Source organism: Psammomys obesus, unplaced genomic scaffold (genome assembly GCF_907164565.1).
Source record: "Psammomys obesus unplaced genomic scaffold, mPsaObe1.curated_primary_1811, whole genome shotgun sequence".
NCBI classification, from domain to species: domain Eukaryota; kingdom Metazoa; phylum Chordata; class Mammalia; order Rodentia; family Muridae; genus Psammomys; species Psammomys obesus.
This window is the reverse complement of record NW_026593286.1, coordinates 30,144,809-30,169,113: the sequence shown is the minus strand read 5'-3', so window position 1 is coordinate 30,169,113 and position 24,305 is coordinate 30,144,809. Positions and strand designations below refer to the sequence as shown.

Below are 24,305 nucleotides of genomic sequence, written 5' to 3'. Positions count from 1 at the left end.
TACAGATCCACCTACCTCTGCCGCTCCCTAATTCTGGTCCTAAAGGTATGCACCACTACACCCAGAGCATTTTCTTTTCTTTTTGTTTTTTTGTTTTTTAGTGAAACCTGAAATGCCCTTTGGAGATAGCCCATCCTCCATTTCACTCAAGTCTGTCTTTATCTTCTCATGAACATCTTGGAGTGAGTTGAAACATGCATCCTTTGGTTCTGTTATGCATCTTCCTATTGATGCTTTCTTTAAATTCTGAATAATTCTGCTAAACAAAGCATGGTGTCTGAATGGCCTTAGGCTCTGCATTAGAAAATTCTGGCTGTTGGTACCTGCTTATTTCTATTTAGTAATTGAAAAGTGTTGTTTTAGCAATTGCTTGTTGTAGTTTTTCACCATGTCAGCTGTAAGATTAACTGATGGCTGCCGAGGGCCAAAGCTTTTGCGGATTTCTTCTTGGCTTCTGAATCATAGTCACCTACAGATTTACCAAAATGGCAGCTTCTATCCTCCCTAGGTCTAAATGAATCAGTGTATGGAGATAGTGTTATAATATATAAATTATACACCTTGCAACAGGTCTGATACAAATAGGTTTATTAGAGACAGAGAGAGACAGTGGGAGAGCATAGGAGAAGAGAAAGTGGGGAAGGGTGGAGCTCCCCAGGAAAGAAAGAAAGAGAGGCGGGGAATAGTGCAGGCCCATCCTTATAGCTGGATATTTGTACCTGGTGGCAGTGTGTAACAACATCAGAGGTCGCTAGGCAACCTACCCTAACATTCTTCCCTTTTTCTTTAATTAAAAATAGCAAATTTAGGAAAGGGTAGAAAGAGAAAAAAAAAAAAAGCAAGAACATAAAAATGTCTGGGTTACATGTTGGGGAGGGGAAGTCCCTGCCCTGGAAAGTTAAGGGTAGAGGGGTTTGCCAGCCATGCTCAGCAGTAGGTAGAAACCTAACATACCAGCCTTTTGTTGCGGTGTTGATTTGGGGGAGACGACAAAGGCTGGAATGTTGGCCAGGTCCCAAGAGCAGGCTGTTGTATTTGCTGTTGAGGAGCTGTGAGATCATCTGTGGCTAGGTGGGACAATGCTGGGCCTGCTTGATGAAGTCTGCCAAGTTAGGCTGGAGCACTTGGAAGTAGTTGCTTTCGAAGGTGTAGGAAGCACTTGGACCAGGCAGGATACTGGCAATAAGGGCAGAAAACAAAGGTAAGCAGGTTAGGGAGAAATTTTTTCTTGGATGTGCATTTGAAACTTTTAGGCCCGTGGACTTTCTGGCCCATGTTCTTGGTAGCTGGGGGAGGAAAGTCCCAAAACCAGGGAATGGGGGAGGAATCTCACCCCATGAAATTGGCAATAGGTGGGAAGCTTAGGTTGTTGATTGGCAGTACTTTTCTGTAGTTCATTCAACCTAAGAGGCGATTCGCGTGGATTTCCTATGCTTACAAAGGAAGACAAACTTAAGACATGTTAGCACTTTAGACATGTTAACATTATCATTATAATCTGTAGAAAAAGGCAGTAGACATTCCTTTTTGTGTCATAGCATAGCAGAGGCGTGGAAAAGTACATTGGGTTAAAAGCATGAACACTGTTTGAGGTGAGCTCAGGAAAGGCAGAGCCTTCCATGAAGTAAAGTGGACCAAAGTTCATTTGCTCTTGATTTTTAGTATGATTACAACCATGAAAGAGGCTGATTCCCTCTATTCAGAAGACTGGATGTATACTAATCTAACACAATGAGAAACAAGTTTTAAGTCTATACTTAAAGACAAACCAAAGGAAATTTAAAATCTTGAGCCTGGAACTATGATAGTGGATCTAATGGGATGGTAGAATTTTTTTTAATCAGAATTAGATTAATAAATTCCAGTGATGAACGTCAAAGCTCTTAACAGTCTTAATACAGTAGTGGCACAGCGGCAGGAAGAAACCAGAAGCATTTTTATCTGTTTATCTATTTTGGATACCTTAAATCATCTTTTTAGACCCTCCAACCTTCATAGCTTGCATTTGCCAACCTTGAAACATCCTCTTAGACCCTCAAACATTTTTTTTAGATCCTCATAACTTAAACTTCTGTATCCTTAGGCCTTGTATCCAATTATTTACCATGAGACATGAGTGAAATTGCTGGAAGCAGTGACTGTAAAGTAAGTTCTTTTACTAATAAAAAGTTATATCCGAGGCCTATTTCTATTTTAGCATAAGGTTTGTGGGTAAGGCAAAACTGTTTGCCTCTCTAAATAAGAGACCTAGTGGTTGGTAGTTTTAACTAGCTAATGAATTGACTAATGAACTAACATAGTGGATTAATTGCTTATTTTTTAGCTGTCAAGCTACTCTTAGCTTAGCCATCAACATAATCAGAGACCTGAGAAGGATACATTGTAATCTAAATGAATCTATGTATCTGTCAAAATGACAGAGATGACTAGTCAGTCCATAGTTCACTACTAGACAGTTGTCCCAGGTCTCCATGGCAACACGGGCAGAAAAAGAATTTTTTTTCCTTTTTGGTGGAGGGAGAGCGTGGGAGAGATTGACCTCACCTCATTTTCTGCACGTATCCGGGCGTCAGGTTTGTCCACAGTTCGGGCTGTGCCCTAGCAGTGGGCGAGGGAGGCATTAGGGGCAGCCTTGCCCAGTGGTTAGCATCCCACCATCCAGAGTTAAAATCACCTTCTTGCAGATCTTCTTGGAGATCACCTTGGGAGTTGCTGTTAGGATTTGGAAGTCTCTGTCATAATAAACTTAAACATCTTAAAATGCCATAGTCAGCAGGTCTCTGACAGGGTTGAAGGCTAGCATATTTGAGTTAAGCAATCTCTGTATTTATCTGCTCTAAACTACATCTTGCAAACATAAAACAGAACACTATGATCTGTGATTATGTCATACTTTGTAGGTAAGTGTTTGAGGGCCATGTCTATCTTAAGTAGATCTAAATGTTAAATAAAGCTTAATCCTGCAATCAATAAAAAGGCTATAGATTATCTTAATCTTTAAAGACTAAGACTTTAGGTTTCATCCCTGTTAAGTTGGAGCCTTAAAAAAAAAACCAAACCAAAACCATAGTTCATAAGAGAGCATAAAAGTTTCCTTTGTGATTCAGTCTATGAAAGATCCACAGCTTATAAAAGTCCCAGGCTATATCAGCAGATTAATAGCATTATCATATTCAGAAAACAAGGAAAAATACATTTCTAAGGCAGTGATTTTTAACCTTTTTGAGAGTGAAGCTAGAGCACAGTGACCAAGCTTTTACATTGTAAGCAAATGAGTGTCTCTATAATGTAAAAGTATCTTTGGCATTATGTTACATGATTTAAGATTAGTTAAGCACAAGCTTTTAACTGTTGACCCTGGACTTTAAAAACATGTCTGAGTCTCACAATAACCCATTTCTAGGGTAAGTGGTACAGTAGAACAGTATAAAACAACTTTAAAATTACATTTGAATCTGTTATACCAAATCCATTGGCTGGAAAGCCTGAAGAAGAACCCAGAGCGCAGGCAGCCGGCGGCAAGAGAACATTATTCATTTCTGCATCCAAGTAGTAGTAAAAAGACATCAGGAAGGCAAAGAGGATGGACATCAGAAGAAGAAGAAAACAGGAAACAACCTAGGAACCTGCCACAGAGGGCCTCTGAAAGGCTCTGCCCTGCAGACTATCAAAGCAGATGCTGAGACTTATGGCCAACTGTTGGGCAGAGTGCATGGAATCTTATGTAAGAAGTGGGAAATAGTAAGAGCTGGAGAGGACAGGAACCCCACAAGGAGAGCAACAGAACCAGAAAATTTGAACACAGGGGTCTTCCCAGAGACTCATACTCCAACCAAGTACCAGGCATGGAGATAACCTAGAACCCCTGCACAGATGTAGCCCATGGCAGTTCAGTGTCCAAGTGGGTTCCATAGTAATGGGAAGAGGGACTGCCTCTGACATAATCTGACTGCCCTGCTCTTTGATCACCTTCCCCTGAGGGGGGAGCAGCCTTACCAGGCCACAGAAGATGACAATGCAGCCACTCCTGATGAGATCTGATAGACTAAGATCAGAAGGAAGGAGAGGAGGACCTCCCCTATCAGTGGACTTGGGGAGGGACATTCGTGAAGAAGGGGGAGGGAGGGGCTTATGGGGGGATACAAAGTGAATAAAGTGTAATTAATAAAATAAAATTTAAAAAGACATCAGGTGTTAGACATATATTTTAAATTAGCTTGTTTATCTGAATAGATCTTCTTGAAATTACCATCATATAAAGAATATTTTTAACCAGGAATATACATTATATTGTAAAAGTCCATGCCAACTTAAAACAAGGCTTGTTGCTTTCTTAGTGTAAAAAGGAGATGAAATAATAGTTAATCATGATTAAGAAGTTGAAGTTACAATAAAATATAAGGATGAAGATGGAGCTGCGATAGCAATCTTTGATAGTTCTGACCCTCCGTGAACACAGCGTGGTAGAATGAACAGAGAGGAAGAGACAAGACTTTGAGAAAAGAGAAATAGGGAGTAGTTTTTTGTTTTCTGTTTTTTTATTGATCACTGTTAGTGCTGCTGAATAATACAGCCCTTTAGGTCGGATTTTGGGTGTAGAGGCCAGAGGTTTATCAGATGCTAGAGGATGTGAACAAACCGTTTCTGCAAATGAAAAGGGGAAAAGAAAGAATGAAGGCAGACAGGGAGGTTCAGAGTTGGGGTAATAGGAAAGCAGGGAGGGGCACAGTGGCCCAGTAAGGCCTAAAGAGACTGCACACTTGCAGTTCCAAAAACAGCGGGACAAGTGAGGTACTGAATGAAGCTGATAGCACTTAATAAAGATGGCAACGAAGTCATGATTTCCCCATAACCATGATGGCTGTCAGTCATGTTAGTCAAGATGGCAGTGAAATCGTGAGAATCCCCATATCAACATGGCGGCTAGCCAGTCCAGTGGCCTGGTGGCTGGCAGTTTAAATCATCTGAGTCCTCGATTTAAAACTGTCCACTGGGCCCAGTGGAGCAGTGGCGCGCAGAGGCGAGCAATTGCTCACAAATGGTCTGGTGTGATTGATTGTGAGCCAGAGCAGATGAATATGGCTCTGGTTTGTGGTACCAGGAGAGAGAGGAAATTTGTTGTGAGCTGGCAAGCAGAAGGGATTCCAGTTGCCTAGACAGACGCTGCCAGAAGAACCCTGCCCAGTCTCAGCACCAGTGTGATCATACGTAAACTAGGCAGCAGGTGTGATAAAAGAGAGGCAGTGGGAGAACACAGGAGAAGAGAAAGAGGGATGGATGGAGCACCCCAGACCTTTATATCTAGAGCACGCATGTTGTCATGCACGTGATGACATCAGAGGTTGCTAGGCAACCTAGCCCAACAGATAGGATGAGTTATAAATCTTTACCAAGTTCTTTAGATGATTTTATGTTCAATTTGAAAATACTGGCTTAGACCTTGTTTTAGTCACTTCATATCCTGTGAAGAGGCACCATGACCAAAAGTATTTAATGGGGGGCTGCTTACAGTTTTAGAGGTTAGTCTGTTATCTCCATGTGGAGGGCATAGTGGCCTGCATGGTGCTAGAGCAGAGACAGACTGGACACTGAGCTGGGTGTGGGCTTCTGAATTGTGAAAGCCCCCACCCCCAGTGACATACTTCCAACAAGGCCATACCTCCTAACTCTTTTACTCATGTCAAAGAGTCCACTCTCTGATGACTAAGCATTTAAGTATAAGAATGTATGAGGAACATTCTTACTTTTCTTTTAAAGTGGGGTCATTCTGGTAAGTAAAAATGGGCTAAATGTGCTATCTTTGAGTTGAGTTCTTTTTTTTTATTATTGACAATTAAAATTGCTTAGATGCATAAAGATGGTTGTATTTCCTTTTAGAAACATTTGATGCTTGGGTTAGTATGTTCTGTTAAGTTGGAGAGACTGCTCAGGACTCCGTGTCTCAGGCCTTTTCCCTGGGTTGGGTTAAAAAATTAAGGTCAACTCCAACAGTCATACGGTTTTGTTGTGTGGTCATGCTTTTTTATTCTAATAGAATCCGAAATTATTCATCAGTGTCTTCTGAGAATTCAGAATGGTGCATGGGATTTTCAAAGAGTACTTTTAGTAGGATCTTTAGCTTCTGAATTTTTTTGAATTTTTAAAATTTATTTCATATTAATTTGTATATGTCTGTGTGGTTCTTTTCAAGACAGGGTTTCTCTGTAGCCTTGACTGTCCTGGACTCACTCTGTAGACCAGGCCCGTAACTCTCAGATCGCTTGCCTCTGCCTCCCCAAGTGCTGGCATTGCAGGTATGTGCCACCATGCCTGGCATTGTAGGTTTGTGCCATCATGCCTGGCATTGTAGGTGTGTGGCTTTTTTTTTTTTTTTTTTGAGATACTATAATTATGTCATTTCCCATCTCCCTTCCCTCCACACCCTCCCATATACCTCTCCTTCAGATGCATAGCCCTGTTCTCATTAAGTGTTGCGTGCATATATGTAGTGTGTGTTCCTAAATGCAGCTTGCTCAGTGTGGGTGTTACCTGCCTACCCTGCGTGTTTTCGGGGTTGACCGATTGATGTTGGATACCTAGTTGGTATATTCTTTTTCTGCTCTCAGTTTTCCTTAGTTGCCTGGGGTTCTTTGTGGAGGGTTGGGGCCTCGTGGTCATCCTGTGCACTTGGCGCTGTTGGTTCATCCTGGCTCAGCACATGCTTAGACGGGATCTACCCAGAAGCAGTGGAGGTAGGCCAGGCAGTGGTGGAGGAACTGCACACTGGTTGATCGTGGCCACACCAGTTTACCTCCTCACCAGGCCTAGCTGAGAGTCACGTGGGGTCTAGCCTCCTGGCCAGCATCTATTTGTTTTCTGTCTAGAGTAAAAAGAATCTCAGTGTAGTTTTGATTGTCATTTGAGTGATGGCTTTTAAATTTCTGTCATTTTTTGATGTATTCTCCGGATTGAGAATTTTACAGAGGTGTTTCTGATGTGTATTTATTTAAAGAAGAACAACAGTCTTCATACTGGGAACAGTGTGTCTGGATCATCCCCACCCCGCCCCTGCCGCCCTTCCCTCTTAGAGTCCTCTCCTTTTAAGCTAGAGACAGCACAGGCATCCGCAGTCCTGACTTAAGTGACTTTCAGTGACTTAAGTGACAGGCAAGTAAACTAATGACAAGCCTAGCCCTTTATGCTAGGGATGTGGCTAAGTTACTAGGATGCTTGCCAAGTGTGAATGAAACCATAGTAAGTCTCAGCACTCCGCAAGACAGGCATGGTACCCACACTTGTAGTCCCAGCGCTGAGGGTGGAAGCAGGAGGATCAGAAGTTCAAGCTCTTTATTTGCATGGACTTAGAAGAATTTAACATTCATAGATAAACCTGTCTTCAAAGAAATTTAAACATTGTTTCATTATAAAAATGTAACATTGACTTTATTACAAGTGGTTGGTCTAGATAAAAATTGACTATGCGCTGATCTCAGTGGTGCACACCTGTAATCCCAGAACTCAGGGAGGCAGAGGCAATCTGTAGGGACGCATTGTTGAGCCCAGTCACCAAGGCTGTTCCTTACTCCTTCAGACCCTGGCTCCCTGTTGCTGTCTCCCTCATGCTGCCTCTGAACCTTTACCGACCTTATTTACCATGCTCGTGAAACTCTCCTTCAGTCGGGGAGCGGTATGGATCGACCCTTCTCTAACTAACATTTTAAATCCATAAATTATGTCAGATTACAAAGGACCCTGTACTCCCAGTCCTGCTGAGTTGTTGTTAGAATCACTGCAGCTTGTCCGGCTGACATCTTTACTGACCTCAGTTATCTTGGGGAGAGATGAGAAAAGTACTTTAAAACTGTTCTGTGACTGACTGACTGATTGGTTGGTTCTGTGTACACATGTGTGCAAAAGTACACGTGCAGGGCAGGTGTGCCCCAGTGAGTATGCAGAGACCAGAGGACAGCTTGCAGGAGTGCTTCTCCGTCATCAGTTCCGGGCTTGAGCTCAGAGTTAGCAGGCTTGGCAGCAGTGACTTGTATTCAGCCTGCCGGTAGAGAACAGCAGTACTTTTGTCATCTTGTAACAGGGTCTTTCCATCAAAGTTGTCTTCTCTTACCTTGATTTAATTTTAATTTTGTGACATTTCCATGTTATGTACAGTTTTTAAATTTTCATGGAATACATACAAAAAATATTGTGGGAGGATAATTTTTGGAGGACCTGGCTAAAAGGAAGAATTTGCTTTGATAAAAACTTTGACGATAACTCAGTAGTTAAGGTCCCTGGGTGGTTTCTAAAAGGGAAAGTAGTAGCTCAGGACACCCCAAGATCAAGTTCTCAGCACAAAGGAGATTTATTTGTCCCAGAGGGTCAAAGGGCAGGAAATAAGAGACAAAGACAAAAGGTAGAGGATGAGGGAGAAGGGGAAGGGAGCAAGGGAGAGGGGTATTTGTCCTGGAGAACAAAGGACTGCCCCTGGATAGAGAGGGGACAGAGTGGCCCATGGGAAAATGGGCAGTTTATAAAGTTTGTCCTGTGTTAGGATGAGGCTTTTCATTTTAAGTGGACATGTCAACTAGGTGAGCCAAAGGGGGCTTTTGATTGCTAGACTTCAATACTTTGGTAGCTGGATCTTGGTAGTCAGTCTCACGATGAGGAAATGGCCAAATAAGTGAATAGTCCTTGGGGCTAGCTTTAGGAATGCAACCTAATGGTTGGTAGCAAAGCTGAGGGAATGGGGGAAAGGGCAAGGCCTGCCAGAGCAATGCTCGGCTCGCCACGCTCAAGCTGGCCAGAGTCCTTTCGGGGTCTGTTCCCAGCGTCATAAAAACACGCTTTCCACTATTTGGATTGCACATTTAACTTATTTTTCTTTGAAAATCCTTATATGACTTAGAAGAATTCCTAGGAAATTTTTAATTATACTTGAAAAAACTGGGTGTGGGGAGTGCATGCTTTAATTTAAGCCCAGCACTGTAGAGGCAGAGACACATGAGTCTCTGAGTTCAAGGTCAGCCTGGTGTATATAGCAAGTTCCAGGATAGCCAGGGCTACATCCCCTTCTCAGACAAAACAACAACAAAACCCAAAACAAACAAACAAACAAAAAAAAAAGAATTCTTGAAAAGAAAACCTTTGCTTATCAAGGCATTGTCCTGTGGGGTGGAATTTAGCAAAAACAAAACCAGACACTTTATATAGCCAACCCCCCCCCCCATAATCTTGGAAAATTACGTTGGAAAACATATTTGACTCTATGCATGTGAATTTTCTTTTGCTTTAAGAACATCCATATTCCCATTTGCTGTCTTAGATCCTTGGGTGTCAGCCCAAGCTCCTGCTTGGTCACAGGGCTCTTGAAGAGAGCTCTGCTGCAAATGTCTGATAGTTTTGGTCCTTTGGAGTTGAAGTTTCTGCATAGCTGCAATTGTAGTCCTTCACATAGTTTTCTTTTACTTCTTCTTTTCTTTTTAATGGTAGGCTTATCTCCAGTGTTAAGGGACTTACAGTGCTGTGTTGTCTGTTTGTATCCAGGCCAAAACAACTTCATGAGATTCCAGCCTTTTACTGTCCTGACAAAAACAAGGTGAATTTCATTCCTAAAAGCGGCTCTGCTTTCTGCCTTGTGAGTATCCTCAAGCCGCTTCTCCCCACACCAGATCTCACCCTCAAGGGCTCTGGTCACAGCCTGACCGTTACCACTGGCATGACCACCACTTTGCTCCAGCCTATCTCCATGGCCTCCCTGTCCACAAACACAGAGCAAGACCGCGTGTCTCGAGGGACCAGTACAGTCCTGCCGTCCGCCTCCCTCCACGCCCCACCGGAACCCATTGAGGAAGCTGAGGGATAGGCCCAGCCTATGTTCGGTGGGTCCTGGGAGCTGAGGACCCCGCAGATCGCTTGACTGTGATAGCATCGTGTCCTCCTGGTTGGCTGTGAAGTGCTTTGGCTCTCCAGTGATGTGTGACAGCGAGCGCGTCCCCTGTGAGTCTGCCCTGCGCATGAAGGCCAGCGGTGCTTCGCCTGTCTGGCCTTGAAGCACTGGCTGAAACAGTCTCTTCTTTGCTTTTGGAGGAACAAAATCACGTTTTCATTTGTTTTCAAATTAGACTTGTTTAAAAACAAACACAAAACCTGATCCCTACAAACATGATTTCTGAAGGGAGATGTGATTGATGCTGCAAGAAAACCATCTTTTATATGAAAATGACTATTTTATAATACCAATGTTACATTTTCTGAAAGTAGCAAGCAGGATGTTCAAACGATCCTTTGGTGGCCTCTGTTTCTTGTTTCCCTTTTCTAGATGTTGCTTTTCTCAGCTGTTTTCAGCTTTGGGACCAAAGGGATTGTTGACATTCCCCAGCAATGTCAGTCATGACTATGTTCTCCTCCTAGGTAAGAGTTGATAGGTAAATGCATCAAACCAAGTATATATAAAAAGATAAAAAGCAATATCCGTATATTATGTGATTTATGTTTTTGATGTCAGAAGTTTGTGATTTGGGTGAAGTATTTGTAAACTGCTGTTCTCTGCACTCCTGTTCATGTGCTCAGTGCAGGCTGAAGACAGGTGGCTTCAACACGGGAGCTTGGGTTAGCAGTCAGTGAGCCAACAGAAACTCAAGTGTGGATTGTTAGCTAGGAGTGTGGCGCTCTCTGGTTTTCTGTGAACTGTGTGTCACGTGGTTACCCTCCTTTGCCGGGTTTCATTCTACCTTGAATCATCACTGTATCATAGCCCCAAGAGACCCTGAAATGGCTGTGCATGGATTTCCTCCTCTGCTTTTGTGGTGGTGTTGTCTTGTGGATTTGGTCAGGGTTCGTAGTTTGCCAGGAGTGTGATCCATTGAGTAGCAATTGGGAGCCACAGGAATGATGTTCTTTATGGGTTAGCACTGAGATTTGCTGCCTACAGATTTTGCTAGTTTCTCTCCAACGTTCTACACACTGGGGAAAGAGGTAAGAGGTTTGGAGCTTAAACAACAGGTACCTTTGGAAAAATCTAATCTATACAGTTTTGGATTTGGGCTCTTCTGGTAACCATTGCCAGTGTCACAGGACAGTATTTAATTTCTAGGTATGTGATAATAAAATTAAGGAGCCACTCTTTAGAAATTAATTCCATCAGTGTTGGTAAAGCATTGTTTTCATATATGCTAACTTAATGCTGTTACATACAGCAGGCAGACAGTGTAAACCCTACATGGGAGGGCTACCATTTTGAAGGCTAATTCCATCCACTAGGCCAGGCTTCGCTCCATCCAGGGAAACCAAGAGATAGCAGGGCACCTCCTGCAAGCTGTTTGTTACCTTAGATCACCTAGCAATTTAAAGTAGGCCTTACTTAATTTCAAATGAGGATAATTTAGGCTAATCAGATAAATTTGAACATCTAAGAGAATCCATCAGTTTTTGGTTGGGAAAACTGATAGATTTTGGTACTTTTGCCACCCAAAGCTTACTCCCTGGGAACTGGTAAATCGTAGCTTCTAAGTTACTTTAGACTTCTTGGTTGGTGGTTGGATTTTATTTTTCAGTTTTGGGGAGTTTTTTTGTACCTTGATTTCTCGCCTTGTCATGCCTTTCTACTTTACTATTTTACCACTATCAGAAGTCTGGAAGAAAGGCAGATGACAGTCCATTGAGTTGATCTGAAGGGAGGAGGAGGCGTCTTGTTTGTTTGTTTTTGAGAAGACTCTCTTAGGTAGCCCTGGCTGGCCTGGAACTCAGAGATGTACCTGCCTCTGCCTCCCAAGTCCTGGGATTAAAGGCGTGTGCCACCACGCCCTACTTGTCTTCTTTTTAATCCTGTGGGTGTCCCCTGAAACTTGAATTCTGTTAAATTTGTGTTGTTTTTCCTTTGTCATACACCACCTCGTCCCTGGCTTTACACGTAGAGTGTCACTCTGTGGTAGACAGGTCTTCCCTGTTCTGTTACTCTAGTTTGGCAGATTGGCATCTCTCTACAGTTGCAGGCATCCGTGAAGTAGCACAGAGAGGGACTAACTTCAGGTCAGCATCTGCCCCTACAAGTAGAACTTTGCTCTGAGGTCTGACTGGAAGAAGATTGTGAATGGGCGAGTAAATGAGTTCTATAGTGGCCAAACACTGAGTTTTGGAGAAACAGAGCCTGAGATCTGAAGAAAAACAAAACAGAAAGGCTAGGTCCCCAAACAACCCAACTGCCAGGGCCAAAGGGCTAATTTTTAAGCATATGAGCTTTATTGCAGTCTTAAAATATATTAACCATAGGTCCACCTAGCTATTTTATTTAACTCTCAATTCCCAGGTGGTTGGTTTTAAAAATGGGTCTACTCTGAGTAGGGTGGGTGTGACTGTATTGACAAACCATACTCCGTAATTATGGTTATTCTGTAGAAACTGTACAGCGGTAGAGTAGCTTCAGTGGAAATACAGATGTTTTTTTTCCAGTGCTGGGGATCAAACCCAGGGCCTCGTGCATGCTAAACAAGTACTGTGTCACTGGCTTATTTCCCCAGTCCCTAATTTAAATTTTTAAGTAAAAGAATTTACTTCCATTGCAGTAAAAGTGGGTGGCATGTAGTTTTGGCCAAAGGAGCTGTTTCTCCTAGTTATTTGTCCATCGTAGTTACTCTGTACCCCCAGGCAGTTTCTTCCATGTGATGATAAACTTCAGGTTTACTGCTTCTGATACGGTAAGTCTGTTACTTATCATTCATTGCTTTATGGACAGTTGTGTTTAAAAAAATAGTTTTACTTTGGTTAAATATGGTGTGGATGTCAAAATTCATTGTGCACCAGATTCTTCATTTTGTTTAGTGTTTCTTAGACCTGGGACCATAACCAGGTCTGCCTCTCAGAAGATGCTGTTGCTCACTGGGTGCCCCTGGCAACAGGGACAGGCTGCTTTTTATCTTTATTTTTTTGTTTTGAATAAAGAAACAGTTGGCTTTTCCTAGAAGAAGGTCTTAAAAGAATGGCAGAATGCATAGCTTTCTCTCCGTCTGGGATTTGAACTGAGATGTTACGGTTTTCTTTCAAGGAAACTAAAGTAAAATTGTCACTAGTAACTTTGTCAAGTTGAGATTCATTCCTTAACGTTCCGTTTGGGGCGTGTCAGAAGTGGACTAATGGAAGTGCTGAATTTGCAAAATAAAGCCAAGATACTTAACTCTGCACTTTAAGGTTCCTGGTCACAGAGCGACTCTCCACAGTCTGCGTTTATACAGCCCTGTTGGGGACATACAACTTATGTTTTCTAAGCTCTGCATCTTTGTCTCTGTTGATGTAAATCTTTTTAATGCAGTTTTTTAAAGTTATAACAAAGTTCTGCCCCGAGAAAACAGCATTTCCAGTGATAAGTTGTTGTGGACTGTGTCCCTGCCCCTGAGCCCTCACTGCTGCGTCACAGGGACTACAACTTCCATGTTCAAATAAAGTCTGTTGTTCTGCAGCTTTTTCCTGTGTATCTTTGTGACTATTTCTGCAGATTCGAATTGTATGTATTTTTTGCATTTCTAGCCTGATGTAGCATAGGTAGAGTATATTTCCTTCCACAAACTGACAGGCAGATACAGTCACACTCTGCCGTTTAGGATGCCCTGACTGCTGTAGAACTTAGCGTAGCCTGTCCTTGTGGCAAGTGCGAAGCAAACACGGGCAGACGAGCACACTGACGGGTCCCATGTTACACCTTGCTCAGCCGGGGAGGTGAGGGCTCTGTACGTGCAGGCGGCCTTTCTTTTTTCAGTTATTGTGAGATCTGATTGGTCTGGGGTGTTGAGTCCACGTCTGTGGAATAGAGCTGGCCAGGTCAGCCCTGTGGAGATTGATGTGTAATCACCTAGGAGGAGGCAGGCTTAGTAGGGGAAAGGGGCTTGATCATCAGATGTTAACACTGAAGGATCTATTTCTGAGCCAGGCATGGTAGCACACACCGCAATCCTGGCACTTGGAAGACTGAGAAAGGATTACAAATTAGGGCCAGCCTGGGCTGGGATGGATTTGAAATTGTTTCAAAAGATAAAGAAGACAGCTCAACTGTTAAGAGCATTGAGTTCAGTTCCCAAACCTACATGGTGTGGCTTCCAGCCAAACTGACACCTCGGAACTGACCTCAGCTGTGGTGGCACACACCTTTAAGTCCCAGAGCTCAGAGGCAGAGGCAGGTGGGTCTCTTGAGTTCAAGGCCAGCCTGGTCTACAGAGTGAGTTCTAAGATAACCAGGGCTACATAGAGAATCCCTGCTTCAAAAACAAAGTAAATACAGAACTCTGTGTGTGTGTGTGTGTGTGTGTGTGTGTGTGTGTGTGGTTGCAGATTGAACCCAGGATCTTGGACATACTATACTACACACTCACTACCACTTACCTATCACCCTCAACTCCCGTCCCCCAACACACACACATTGTTTTGAGATAAACCTCACTAAGCTGTCTGGGCTAGCCTTGGGCTCACTGCAGGTCAGGCTGACCGCAGACTCCTGCTCCAGCTTCTAGATTGTTTGGTGTGTGCCACTACACCCAAGTTAAATTACCTTTCAGATCTTTCTGAGGCAACATGGTTCTATTAAACCAGTGAGGCCTTTGTATCTCTTCAGTTAGTGAACTAAACAGTGGTCTAGTCTTGAATTGGCTTAGTCTGTCTGGCGGAATAGAAAGCAAGTTTCTCCTAAGGAGACTATTCTTGTAAGTTTTTTTTTCTCCAGTGTGGACTGTTGAGCTCTGTCTCTCACCTCATAAAACAGTTAGTACATTATATACAACAGGGTAGGATGAAAAACTTTCTTGACTGAGCATCACAATAAAAATGAAGTAAAAAATACCACACTAGATACAACTTCTGTGTATGTTTTGGGGGTGGCTAATGATCCTAAGAGCATGCTGGAGGCTTAAGAGTCCCTGATCGTGATCGTGATCATAGTGGGAAGCAGACAGGCAAGGTGCTGGGGCTACTAGTAGCTGAGCTTTACCTCCTGAGCCACAGGCTGCAGACAGACACTGGGCCTGGCATGGACCACCCCCACTGACACACCTCCTAATCCTTCCCCAGCAGCTTCACTCCCGGGTGACAAGCATTTAAATGTGTGAGCCTGGGGGGGGGGGGGCAGCATTCGCCTTCAAACTGCAGTCGGTTTGATTTGATTTAGTCCTTCTGAAACATTACAAAAGATTTGTCATGAATGCTGTCTCCGCCAGCCTGAAGTGGCCTTGCTGGAGGGGCTTCGGATGGTCTGGAGGGACACAGCTCTGGGCTGGGGCCATAGTTTGTGTGGTTAAACTCTACTGCTCAGCGACCATGGACTTGGAACCAAAGGTCAACCTTCTTAAACCTGGATTTTCATTTGTATGACTAGGAAACTGCTGTCACCTAAGTGGGATAAAGGAACTGTAAGAAAACATCTTGCTTTATTCTTGGTCAGGTAAGTGTGTTTAATCATCTTAAGAAAGCCAAGAGGGAGGGTTCAGTCATGGAAGTAAATGGTGTCATTCATTTCCGCTTCTCAAGTATAATCTCGTCAAAGCGTGCATCTGAGAACGTCGTGACCACCTCCAAACCACTTGCCAGACAGTGTATGTTACTTTGCTCTGTATCATCCAAGAAGCAAGGAACTGTCTTGCAGGTAGCGAATCTGGAATTAACCAACCCAAGCCCTATCTGGGAGATGTCATTCTATTCTTCTGCTGTGTCCATCTCCAGAACTCACTGTGGCCCATGCAGCCTCGGTTACTCACCTGTCATGATGTCACACACAGTACAGAGTATCACCTATTGCAGGTGCCCTGTTCTGTTTGTGGACTGGCAGCCTGGCTCAGAGCGCCAAAGAAAGGCACTGCCGAGAAGCCAGTTTAGGACCTAAGAAGTTGGTGACACATTCTCCGGCTTTTAATTGGCTATGTTCACAGAAATGAGAAACACTTTTCTTTAATCTGGGGAGTTTGCCTTTTATAGAATCTGAAATTCAGTCATATTTTAATGGCTCTTGTTAACGCTGTGCTGTGTGGAGTGACTGTAACCCCTTGAACATGCTAGGCTCTTCATGAGCTGTTCCAGCCTCAAAGCGCTAACTTAAATCTCTGCTTGGCCTCGTAGAGGATGACAGTAAGATGGATTGTGTGTGTGTTTCCCTCCCCTTTTTGTAAGATTTTTTATTTTAGATGGGGGAGAGTTTTGTCTGCAAGAGCAGAGGGTATCAGACCCCCTAGACCTGGAGTTCTGAACAGCTGTAGCCACTGCACCTGGAGCATCTACAAGATCAAGTGTAGCCTTTAACCGGTGGTCCCGGGAGTTTGTGGCATCAGACTCTTCCTCTGTAGAGCGGGCTGGCCTCTAACTCACAGAGACCTGTCTGCCTCTGCTTCCCAAGCTGGGGTAAAAGGTGTGGGCTACCGCACCTGGCCTTTTACTTTGAAACAAAACAAAACAAAGTAACAGCTTTATAATGCTATGACTTGTTTTGTCTTTGGTGCTTATTCAAGGTTCTGTCTGGGAGAGACAGGAAAGGCCCAGGGCCTAACTAAAGGCAGGGCAGTCATTGTATACTGAGGGGAGGTAGAGTTGAGGAGCGCGCCACAGGTCCTAGCATGTGGGAACTGAAGGCTGGCAGCCAAGCACACATGCCTTGGGGACAGTGAAGGATGCAAGATGACTCTCACCTATTTGCATTTCAACCTTTCTAGGTCATGGAAAAGAGTAGCAAAAGAAAGACCACTCTGGTGTGCCCAGCTAATGGAAGTTTCAAATGTACAATACAAAAATAAAATACTTCAAAACCTTACCAGTTAATATCAGGCAGACCTTTTACTTTTGACTTTATTCACTGTGGCTAGTAGCTTGTTTACACCAGCGGGTGAAGAAGGGTGTGGTGTTAAATTCTGGAGACAAGGCTGGGTATGGCTCAGTGTACACCCATGGCGTATAAATTCTGAGTTCCATCCTCACTCGGCACCAGAAAAAAGGCCATGGTGAGTTTTCATTGTGCTCTGTAGCCTTTTAAATGGTACATAGGAGATTTTCTCTCTAGTTTTTTATACCAAGCGTCAAGGCTATTTCATTGCTCAAAGTGCAATCCTGCCAAAAACTCTGGAAGTCAGAAATAACTCAATTTTGGCTCTTTTTTTTTTTTTTTTTTTCAAGACAGGGTTTCTCTTTGTAGCTCTGGCTGTCCTGGGCTCAATTTGTAAGTCAGGCTGGCTTCAAACTCACAGAGATCCTCCTGCCTCTGCCTCCCTGAGTGCTGGGTGTGTGCCAAATTGAAAAGGTTTGTTTGTTTGTCATATGTTTTGATCAGTTTTCACTTTCTGGTCTTTTAACTTTTCATTTTTGTGTTTTGGGGTTCTTTGTTCATTCTCATCTTCAACAAATTAAGCTAAACACTATGACTAACATTTCACAGGGTATTTCTAGACTCACATTTTGATATCCGAGTCTCTTCTCTTCATTAGATTTTTCTCTCGTGGGTTTGTCTCACAAGTAAATTGTGTTTTTGTTTTAAGGGTTTGTGTCTGTCACGTGGCAGGGGGTTGAGGCCAGAGGACAACATGGTGTGTCTGCCTCTCTCACTCATCTAAGATTTGTATTTTATTTCAAACCATGTGTCTGTGGTATGCATGTGTAAGTGCAGATGCCCACAGATGACAGAAGGGGGTGTCAGAGCTCCCTGTAGCCAGAATTATTAGAGGCAGTTGTGAGCCACTTGATGTGAATGCTGGGAGCCAACCTCAAACAGAACTTAGGTTTTTCTCTAAGAACAGCCAGTTAAACTTGACCCTGGCCCCCATTTTGAGATGGTGTCTGCTGAACCTAGAGCTCGCTGCCTGGGCTGGTAGCCAGTGAGTCCCGGGATTTGCTTGTCTCTGTGTCCAGATGCTGAGGGAAAGGCAGGTCCTTAGGTTTGCAAGTGCTTTACTTTGCTCACTGAGGCCAGCTAGCCCTTGCATTCTTTGACTGTAGTCCAGAAGACTCGAGTTTTTAAACAGGAAAACAGTTGGATTTGGGGTGAGCACTTCAGAAAACGCATTGCTTTATGCCATCTATAATGTTTATTAAAAGAAGTTCAGAGAGCGCGTGCACATTAAACTAACTCTGTCCTAATGCTGTAAGCCCTGTATATTTCTAGATGTATAAGACAGGGACTATGAAGTAAATATCCAAAACGACAGGTGATGTGACGTGAATGAATATTCAGACTGTAAATCTGTATTTCCTTTCAATGTGAAGGAAATATACATTTTTTGAAGTACAATTTGTTTCTAATGATATTAGGGCTGTATTGTACAATTTAAAAATCTCAGAAAATACAAATTACACCATCGGATTGTCTGACCTGACGTTTATGCGTCTCTTGAGACGGCAAGTGTGGCTCTGCTGGGCCCTTGCTAACTTTCTGTCAAGTCTTATTTGGGATAAAATTAAGTAGAATATAGATGCCTCCCCCGTTCCACAGGAAAGCCATTTGATGAAGCCTTCCAAGTCCTCCCTTGCCGGGATGATGCAGGCCTCCCCAGCAGCTCTGTGGTGAGTGCTCGCTGCTCTGCCTTTCCGTGCCTGTCTCACCAGTGCTGGGGTCCTTCTCAACCACCAAATTACTGAGCCTCAAATTACTTAACCACGAGAAAATAATGTAAATAACTGTCATTGAATGATTAAATGGAATTGTTTGACTTGAAGTTACAACTAGACTTGGTAAGGCAGCTGTTGTGGCTTCCTGGTCAAATAGGAGATAAACCATACACTGAATTGAAGGGTAACCAATAACTGAGTAGTAATAATTGTACATGTGTTGATTCGTGCTGACTTTGGTCTGGGAAAATGGAAGGTACTGGCTCTGCGTTTTATAGTCATGCCTTGCCTGGAGAGAGCACTGATTTCCTACTCACCGAGCTATCTGTTTATACTGTGAACTCACTCACTGGGAAGGATTCTCTGGCAAAGAAAAATGGCACAGACTCAAGATGAGAATTATCATTTCTTGAGCATGGTGGCAGTGGTTGCTGCGGGCACTGGGCTTAGACTGTGATTCATAATCATAATCTTGGTGATTAATCTTGGCAGAACATTGACAGTATTGTATTCTGGATATTCTCACTGAACGAAAGGAAAGTGCTTTTGAAGAGAAAGTAGTTCATTAAGATTACATATAGTAACATTGCAAAATGGTATTTAGGAACTAGTTTGTTGTCGACCCTCCGGAGTCTGCAGCCTTGCACCATGGCCTGATCCTGGCTTTGTGGAGAACCTGGGCCAGGGCAGGCTGCTCGGAGCCCGGGAGGTGGACGGCACTCTGCCTACTCTGGTTTATGCCTTTAAAAAAGCTCTATATACCTTGACTTGGACAGTACACGTAATTCCAGTCTGAACCAACCTGCTTGTGACTAGATGCCCATAAAACCCACAGTAAACAACTTCAATAAATGTCCGCTGGGCAGCCGTAACGACCCAGGTGACAGAACACTTGGAAAACTACCCCACATTAAAGCGTGGACAAGAACAGGGAGTGGGCGAGTGGCAGATCTGTGAGCCATGACTTCGCCAGCTTGCCTAACTACCCTGAATAGCCTTCCCTCCAAAGCTTAGATTGCAGACTGTCAGCCAACAGTCTGCTGACAGTGTCTGTCGGAAAGCCTTCTGGATGATGAGGTGAGAATACAGGTATGTAAAGATGAGCTTTACATGTAACTGTCTTGCTCGTTCCCATACAGGTTTCTGGAGCTTTCAGGACGGTTGCTGCCCAGGTAGGCAGTGTTCTCCCTCACTGTTCTTCACAGGAAGACTGTCACTGCAGCAGTTTGTGAAGCAGGCCTGTGGATTCTTCCTGTAGAGGGTGGGCTTTACATCCCACTGTTTTCCCATGAAGAGTTAGTAATGGAACTAGGTGTGTCTACATTTATCAGTGAAAGGTAACATTGCATTTAGTTTCCAGATACAGAAAAGCACGTGCACGGTTCTCTAAGTTCAGCAAAGAGGACTGAGTTCTCTGATCTTGTTCTACATTGTAATCAGGAAGAAAGCTTTCTAGTTCTGCTGCTGTTCCCCACAACAGAAAATACCCGCCACTATCAAAAACCCACACTATAGCCACTATATATCTTGCTCTTTACCCCCTTACAGCAAAGTAACCTAAGTAATAAAACACCTTCCAAAGAAATACACCATGTTCCTGTGATTCAGAGATAAGTTTGGTTTCTCAGTATTGCAGACTCGGGAGTTTTTAAAAATTTCCGCATATGATCAACAGCTTGCAAATCCAGCATAATAAATACAACAGCCTGCTCAGAGGCCCCAACCCTCTGACAGCGCTGGCTGGCAGACACTGTTTTGAACACACGCTTCTGTGTGTGGTCGCAGTGGGAACTCCTCTCCAGAAAGGCAAACATTGCACAGTTGATGCCTCAAGACCCCTGAACCTGTGACGTCAGTTGGTGTGACGTCAGGCGTTCAGAAGCTCCTCGTCTGAGTGTCCAATAGCATCTGGGTTGGAGAGTGGATCCAAGTCTGCAAATAGATTGAACCAGGCTGACATCTCTTGGTTACCAATGTTGGGGGCTATTAAAAAAAAAGATATTAAAGAGTTTCAGCTTTTGGAAATAATATTTTTGTACTATTATGATTTTGAAGCAGATGCTTATTAATAAAAGCACAATTAATCAGGTGCAGTGGTGCACACCTGTAATCCCAGCACACAGGAAGGCAGAGGCAGGTGAAGCTCTGTGAGTTCAAGCCAGCCTGGTCTACAAAGTGAGTCCAGGATGGCCACGGCTACACAGAGAAACCCTGTCCCAGAACAAACAAACAATACACTTGGCTGATAATGATTCATTATATCCCCTTAAGAGTATTTTAAAAAGCAAATGCAGTTCTTCCCAAGAAAACAAACTCTCCTTAAAATAGTTAAAAATATTGTTAAAAAATTGATATTTGAAAAATATTAGTCATAAAGGGGGAGATTGACTTCTATCATTGTACACATCTGACAGTGTCTGTAGTTTTGTCTTTTTAGGCAGGGTCTCGCTGTGTAGCTCAGGCTGGCTGCAGACTTGTGGCCCTGCCCCATGCTCCTAAGTTTTGGGTTACAGATATACTATCCACCATCATGCCCAATGCTTGTCAAAACACTTGCTAACAAGGACTGGGGAGATGGCTCAGCAGGCGAGTGCAGGTTTGATCCTCAGGGCACACATGGAAGGAAAAAAACACACATTCTTTCCCTCTCTAAAGGTAATTAAGGTAATTCAACAAAAAGCTGAAACATTTTGATAACAACATTGTATGTCAAACCTAAGTTCCTTTTTTTTCCTCTATGCACTTATAATTTATTCGTTACTATTTCAAATATACAAATGGCTGATTATATCACAGTATGTATTATAAAATTGGTCATTGAGTATTTTTTTAACTTTTATTAGTTACACTTTATTCACTTTGTATCCCCCCATAAACCCCTCCCTCCTCCCCTCCTAATTCCACCCTCCCTCCCCTTTCTTCACACATGCCCCTCCCCAAGTCCACTGATAGGGGAGGTCCCCCTCTCCTTCCTTCTGATCTTAGTCTATCAGATCTCATCAGGAGTGGCTGCATTGTCATCTTCAGTGGCCTGGTAAGGCTGCTCCCCCCTGAGGGGGAGGTGATCAAAGAGCAGGTCAGTCAGATTGTGTCAGAGGCAGTCCCTGTTCCTATTACTATGGAACCCACTTGGACACTGAACTGCCATGGGCTACATCTGTGCAGGGGTTCTAGGTTATCTCCATGCCTGGTACTTGGTTGGAGTAGAGTCTCTGGGAAGACCCCTGTGCTCAGATTTTCTGGTTCTGTTACTCCTTGTGGGGTTCCTGTCCCCTCCAGATCTTACTATCTCCCATTTCTTTCCTAAGCTTCCTGCATCCTAAGTTCCTTTTTAGGACTTCGGCACCCTCACGCTGATCACAGAGCCGAGCCCTACTTTTAAGACAGGAAGGTGTGCACACCTGCATGCATGTCTGTGTCACATGTGCCTGTGGAGGCCAGAATGTCACATCCCTGGAACTAGTTAGACAGTTGGGAGCTGCCACGTGGGTGCTGGGAACCTGTGTGTTCTGGACAAGCAGCCAGTGCTCTTAGCCACTGGATCACCTCTCTCGTTCCTCAACCTACCTTATTATCAATGTTTCAGTCCCTCTTGTTTCCCTCCTTGAATGGAGTTTTTAATGTCAGTAGCCTGCACGTTTTACTCTAACAGATAGTCAAGGACACATGCTTACACTGAGGGTTAGGACCAAGGTCACACAGTGGGTCATTTCATAAGGCTAGAAATCCACTGTCTTAGGGTTACTTTGCTGCAATGAAACACCATGACCAAAAGCAACTTGGGGAGGAAAGGGTTCATTTGGCTTACTCTTCCACATTGTAGTCCATCACTGAAGGAAGTCAGGACAGGAACCTAAACAATGCAGGAACCTGGAGGCAGGAGCTGAGGCAGAGGCCATGGGGGGTGCTGCCTACTGGCTTGCTTCCCAAGCTTGCTCAGCCCACGTTCTCATAGGGCCCATAACCATCAGCCCAGGGATAGTTCCACTCACAGTGGTCTGGCCCCTCCCCATCAATCACTAATTAAGAAAATGCCTGACAGCCAGATCTGATGGGAACATTTTCTCAGTTGAGGTTCCCTTCTCTCTGATGACTCTAGCTTTTGTGTCAAGTTGACATAAAACCAGCCAGCACATCCCTGAAGGCCAAGAAGTCTCGACACCAGGGCAGAGGCCTCTAGGACAACCCAAGAATTGGATATGAGCTGGCTCCCAGAGAAATGTAGTTCAACTCAGAACAGAGTCAAGGAACCCTCTTTTTACCCAGGTCATGGTTAATACCGGCTACAGATGAGAGGGGCTGCAGCTGCCCAGCAGTATCTGAGGCCCCGTGCATCAGAGCAGAGCCCAGGTCTTCATGGAGTTTGGGTCCAGCTCCAGTGCTGGGAACCGAGGTCATGTCAGCTCTACCCATTAAGGGTAGCTTTGCTTCCTGGTGTCCTACCTCCAATGAGCAGTGCTTGGCAAGTCTCCTTCAGGGGCTCTTGTTTCCTGTCAGAGAGGTTGACGCCAACCATGCCAAAGCTGGTGATCCTGATGAGCACCTATGGTGGCATCATCCTGGTCGCTCAGCCTCACCCCCAAGAAGCTGAGCTGTTAGCAGCAATATTGTGGTGAGTCATTTGTTTCTATTCTGGTTAATATCCAGATGCATTTGTCATCTAGAACTCCTATCTAGTTAGGAATGGAATTGCTTAATGATAAATTCATGTATGTTCAGTTAAAGCAAAAACTTTTTAATAATAGTAATACATTTAATTTTCTACAAGCAGTAAGGCTCTTTTCCTGCCATATTCTTGAGTACATAGGATTTTCTTATTTTAGCCAGAATGTTATGTTTTTAATGTGTTTTGTTGAGGCTGAGTTGTTGAGGTTCTGTCAGTTTTGTATTATTTTAACAATATTATGGATTGAACCCACACCTTGCACATGCTAGAGACGTACGCACTCTACTTCTGAGCTGAATTAGTTTGCATTTAATGATTAATGAAATGACACACTTAATGAGTTAATTTCTAAGTTATCAAATTGTCCCGTATTTATACCCAGAGCTGACATCTACCTTTTTTTTTCTTCTCTTTCTTTCCCAACAAAGCAAATCAGCTTCAGGCATGTAGGTAAACAGTGTCTTTCTCAGGACCTCTGCTTGTTGTTTGGTGGTGCTGGTTTTGTGTGGGACTGAGCTCACCATGTGGACTAGGCTACTCCTGAACTCACAAAGTTCCACCTGGCTCTGCCTCCCAAGAGCTGGACTAAAGGCTAATACCACCACGCCTGACATTACCTTTGTTTCCTGTGTTCTATAAAGTGTGACTATTTGCCAGAGGATGTTCTGTGCACTGTGTATTCAAATGATGGTTTCTGTATCCAAAAATCTGCGTGCGGTCCAGACTCCAGCACTTCATTATTTTCAAGCATCTCCTGTCTTGGTATATTGTAAATATTGTTCTCCATCACCTTGTGATTGGTTAAATAAGGAGGTGAACAGCCAACAGCTGGTCAGGAGAGGATAAGGCGGGACTTCCAAGCCCAAGGAGAGGGTTTCAGGTGGAGACCAGAGGGAGAAGCCGAAGTCATCACCAGGAGGAAGGAGCAGTCAGGGTGAGACTAAGATCTCAGGTAATGGGGCCACATGGCTGGGACGTAGGCCAGGCCAGTATGGTCAGGTTATAACAGCTGAATATCTGTCCAGCTTTAGTGCCTGAAACATCTAATATTAAAGGCTATCTGTGTCATTATTCAGCAACGGCAGGCAGAGAAGAAAACCCTGCA

The 24,305-nt window shown here is 43.8% G+C and overlaps 2 protein-coding genes across 5 annotated transcripts in view; one reads left to right on the top strand and one right to left on the bottom strand.

Annotated features, from left to right (window-relative positions):
- Positions 1-13,431, top strand: part of Fam117b (family with sequence similarity 117 member B) — a 77,606-nt gene extending 64,175 nt beyond the window's left edge. Inside the window, exon 9 of the mRNA XM_055616798.1 lies at positions 9,520-13,431. Coding sequence (XP_055472773.1) covers positions 9,520-9,838 — 319 coding nt within the window. The 3' untranslated portion in view covers positions 9,839-13,431. The remainder of the gene's footprint in view (positions 1-9,519) is intronic.
- A 6,735-nt stretch (positions 13,432-20,166) lies between these two features.
- The window catches only part of Ica1l (islet cell autoantigen 1 like), a 46,691-nt gene continuing 42,552 nt past the window's right edge, over positions 20,167-24,305 (bottom strand). For 3 of the 4 annotated variants that reach the window (XM_055616413.1, XM_055616415.1, XM_055616417.1), the window contains one exon: positions 20,167-20,517. In XM_055616413.1, coding sequence (XP_055472388.1) covers positions 20,402-20,517 — 116 coding nt within the window. In that variant the 3' untranslated portion in view covers positions 20,167-20,401. The remainder of the gene's footprint in view (positions 20,518-24,305) is intronic. The other variant, XM_055616416.1, reaches the window with a different exon arrangement.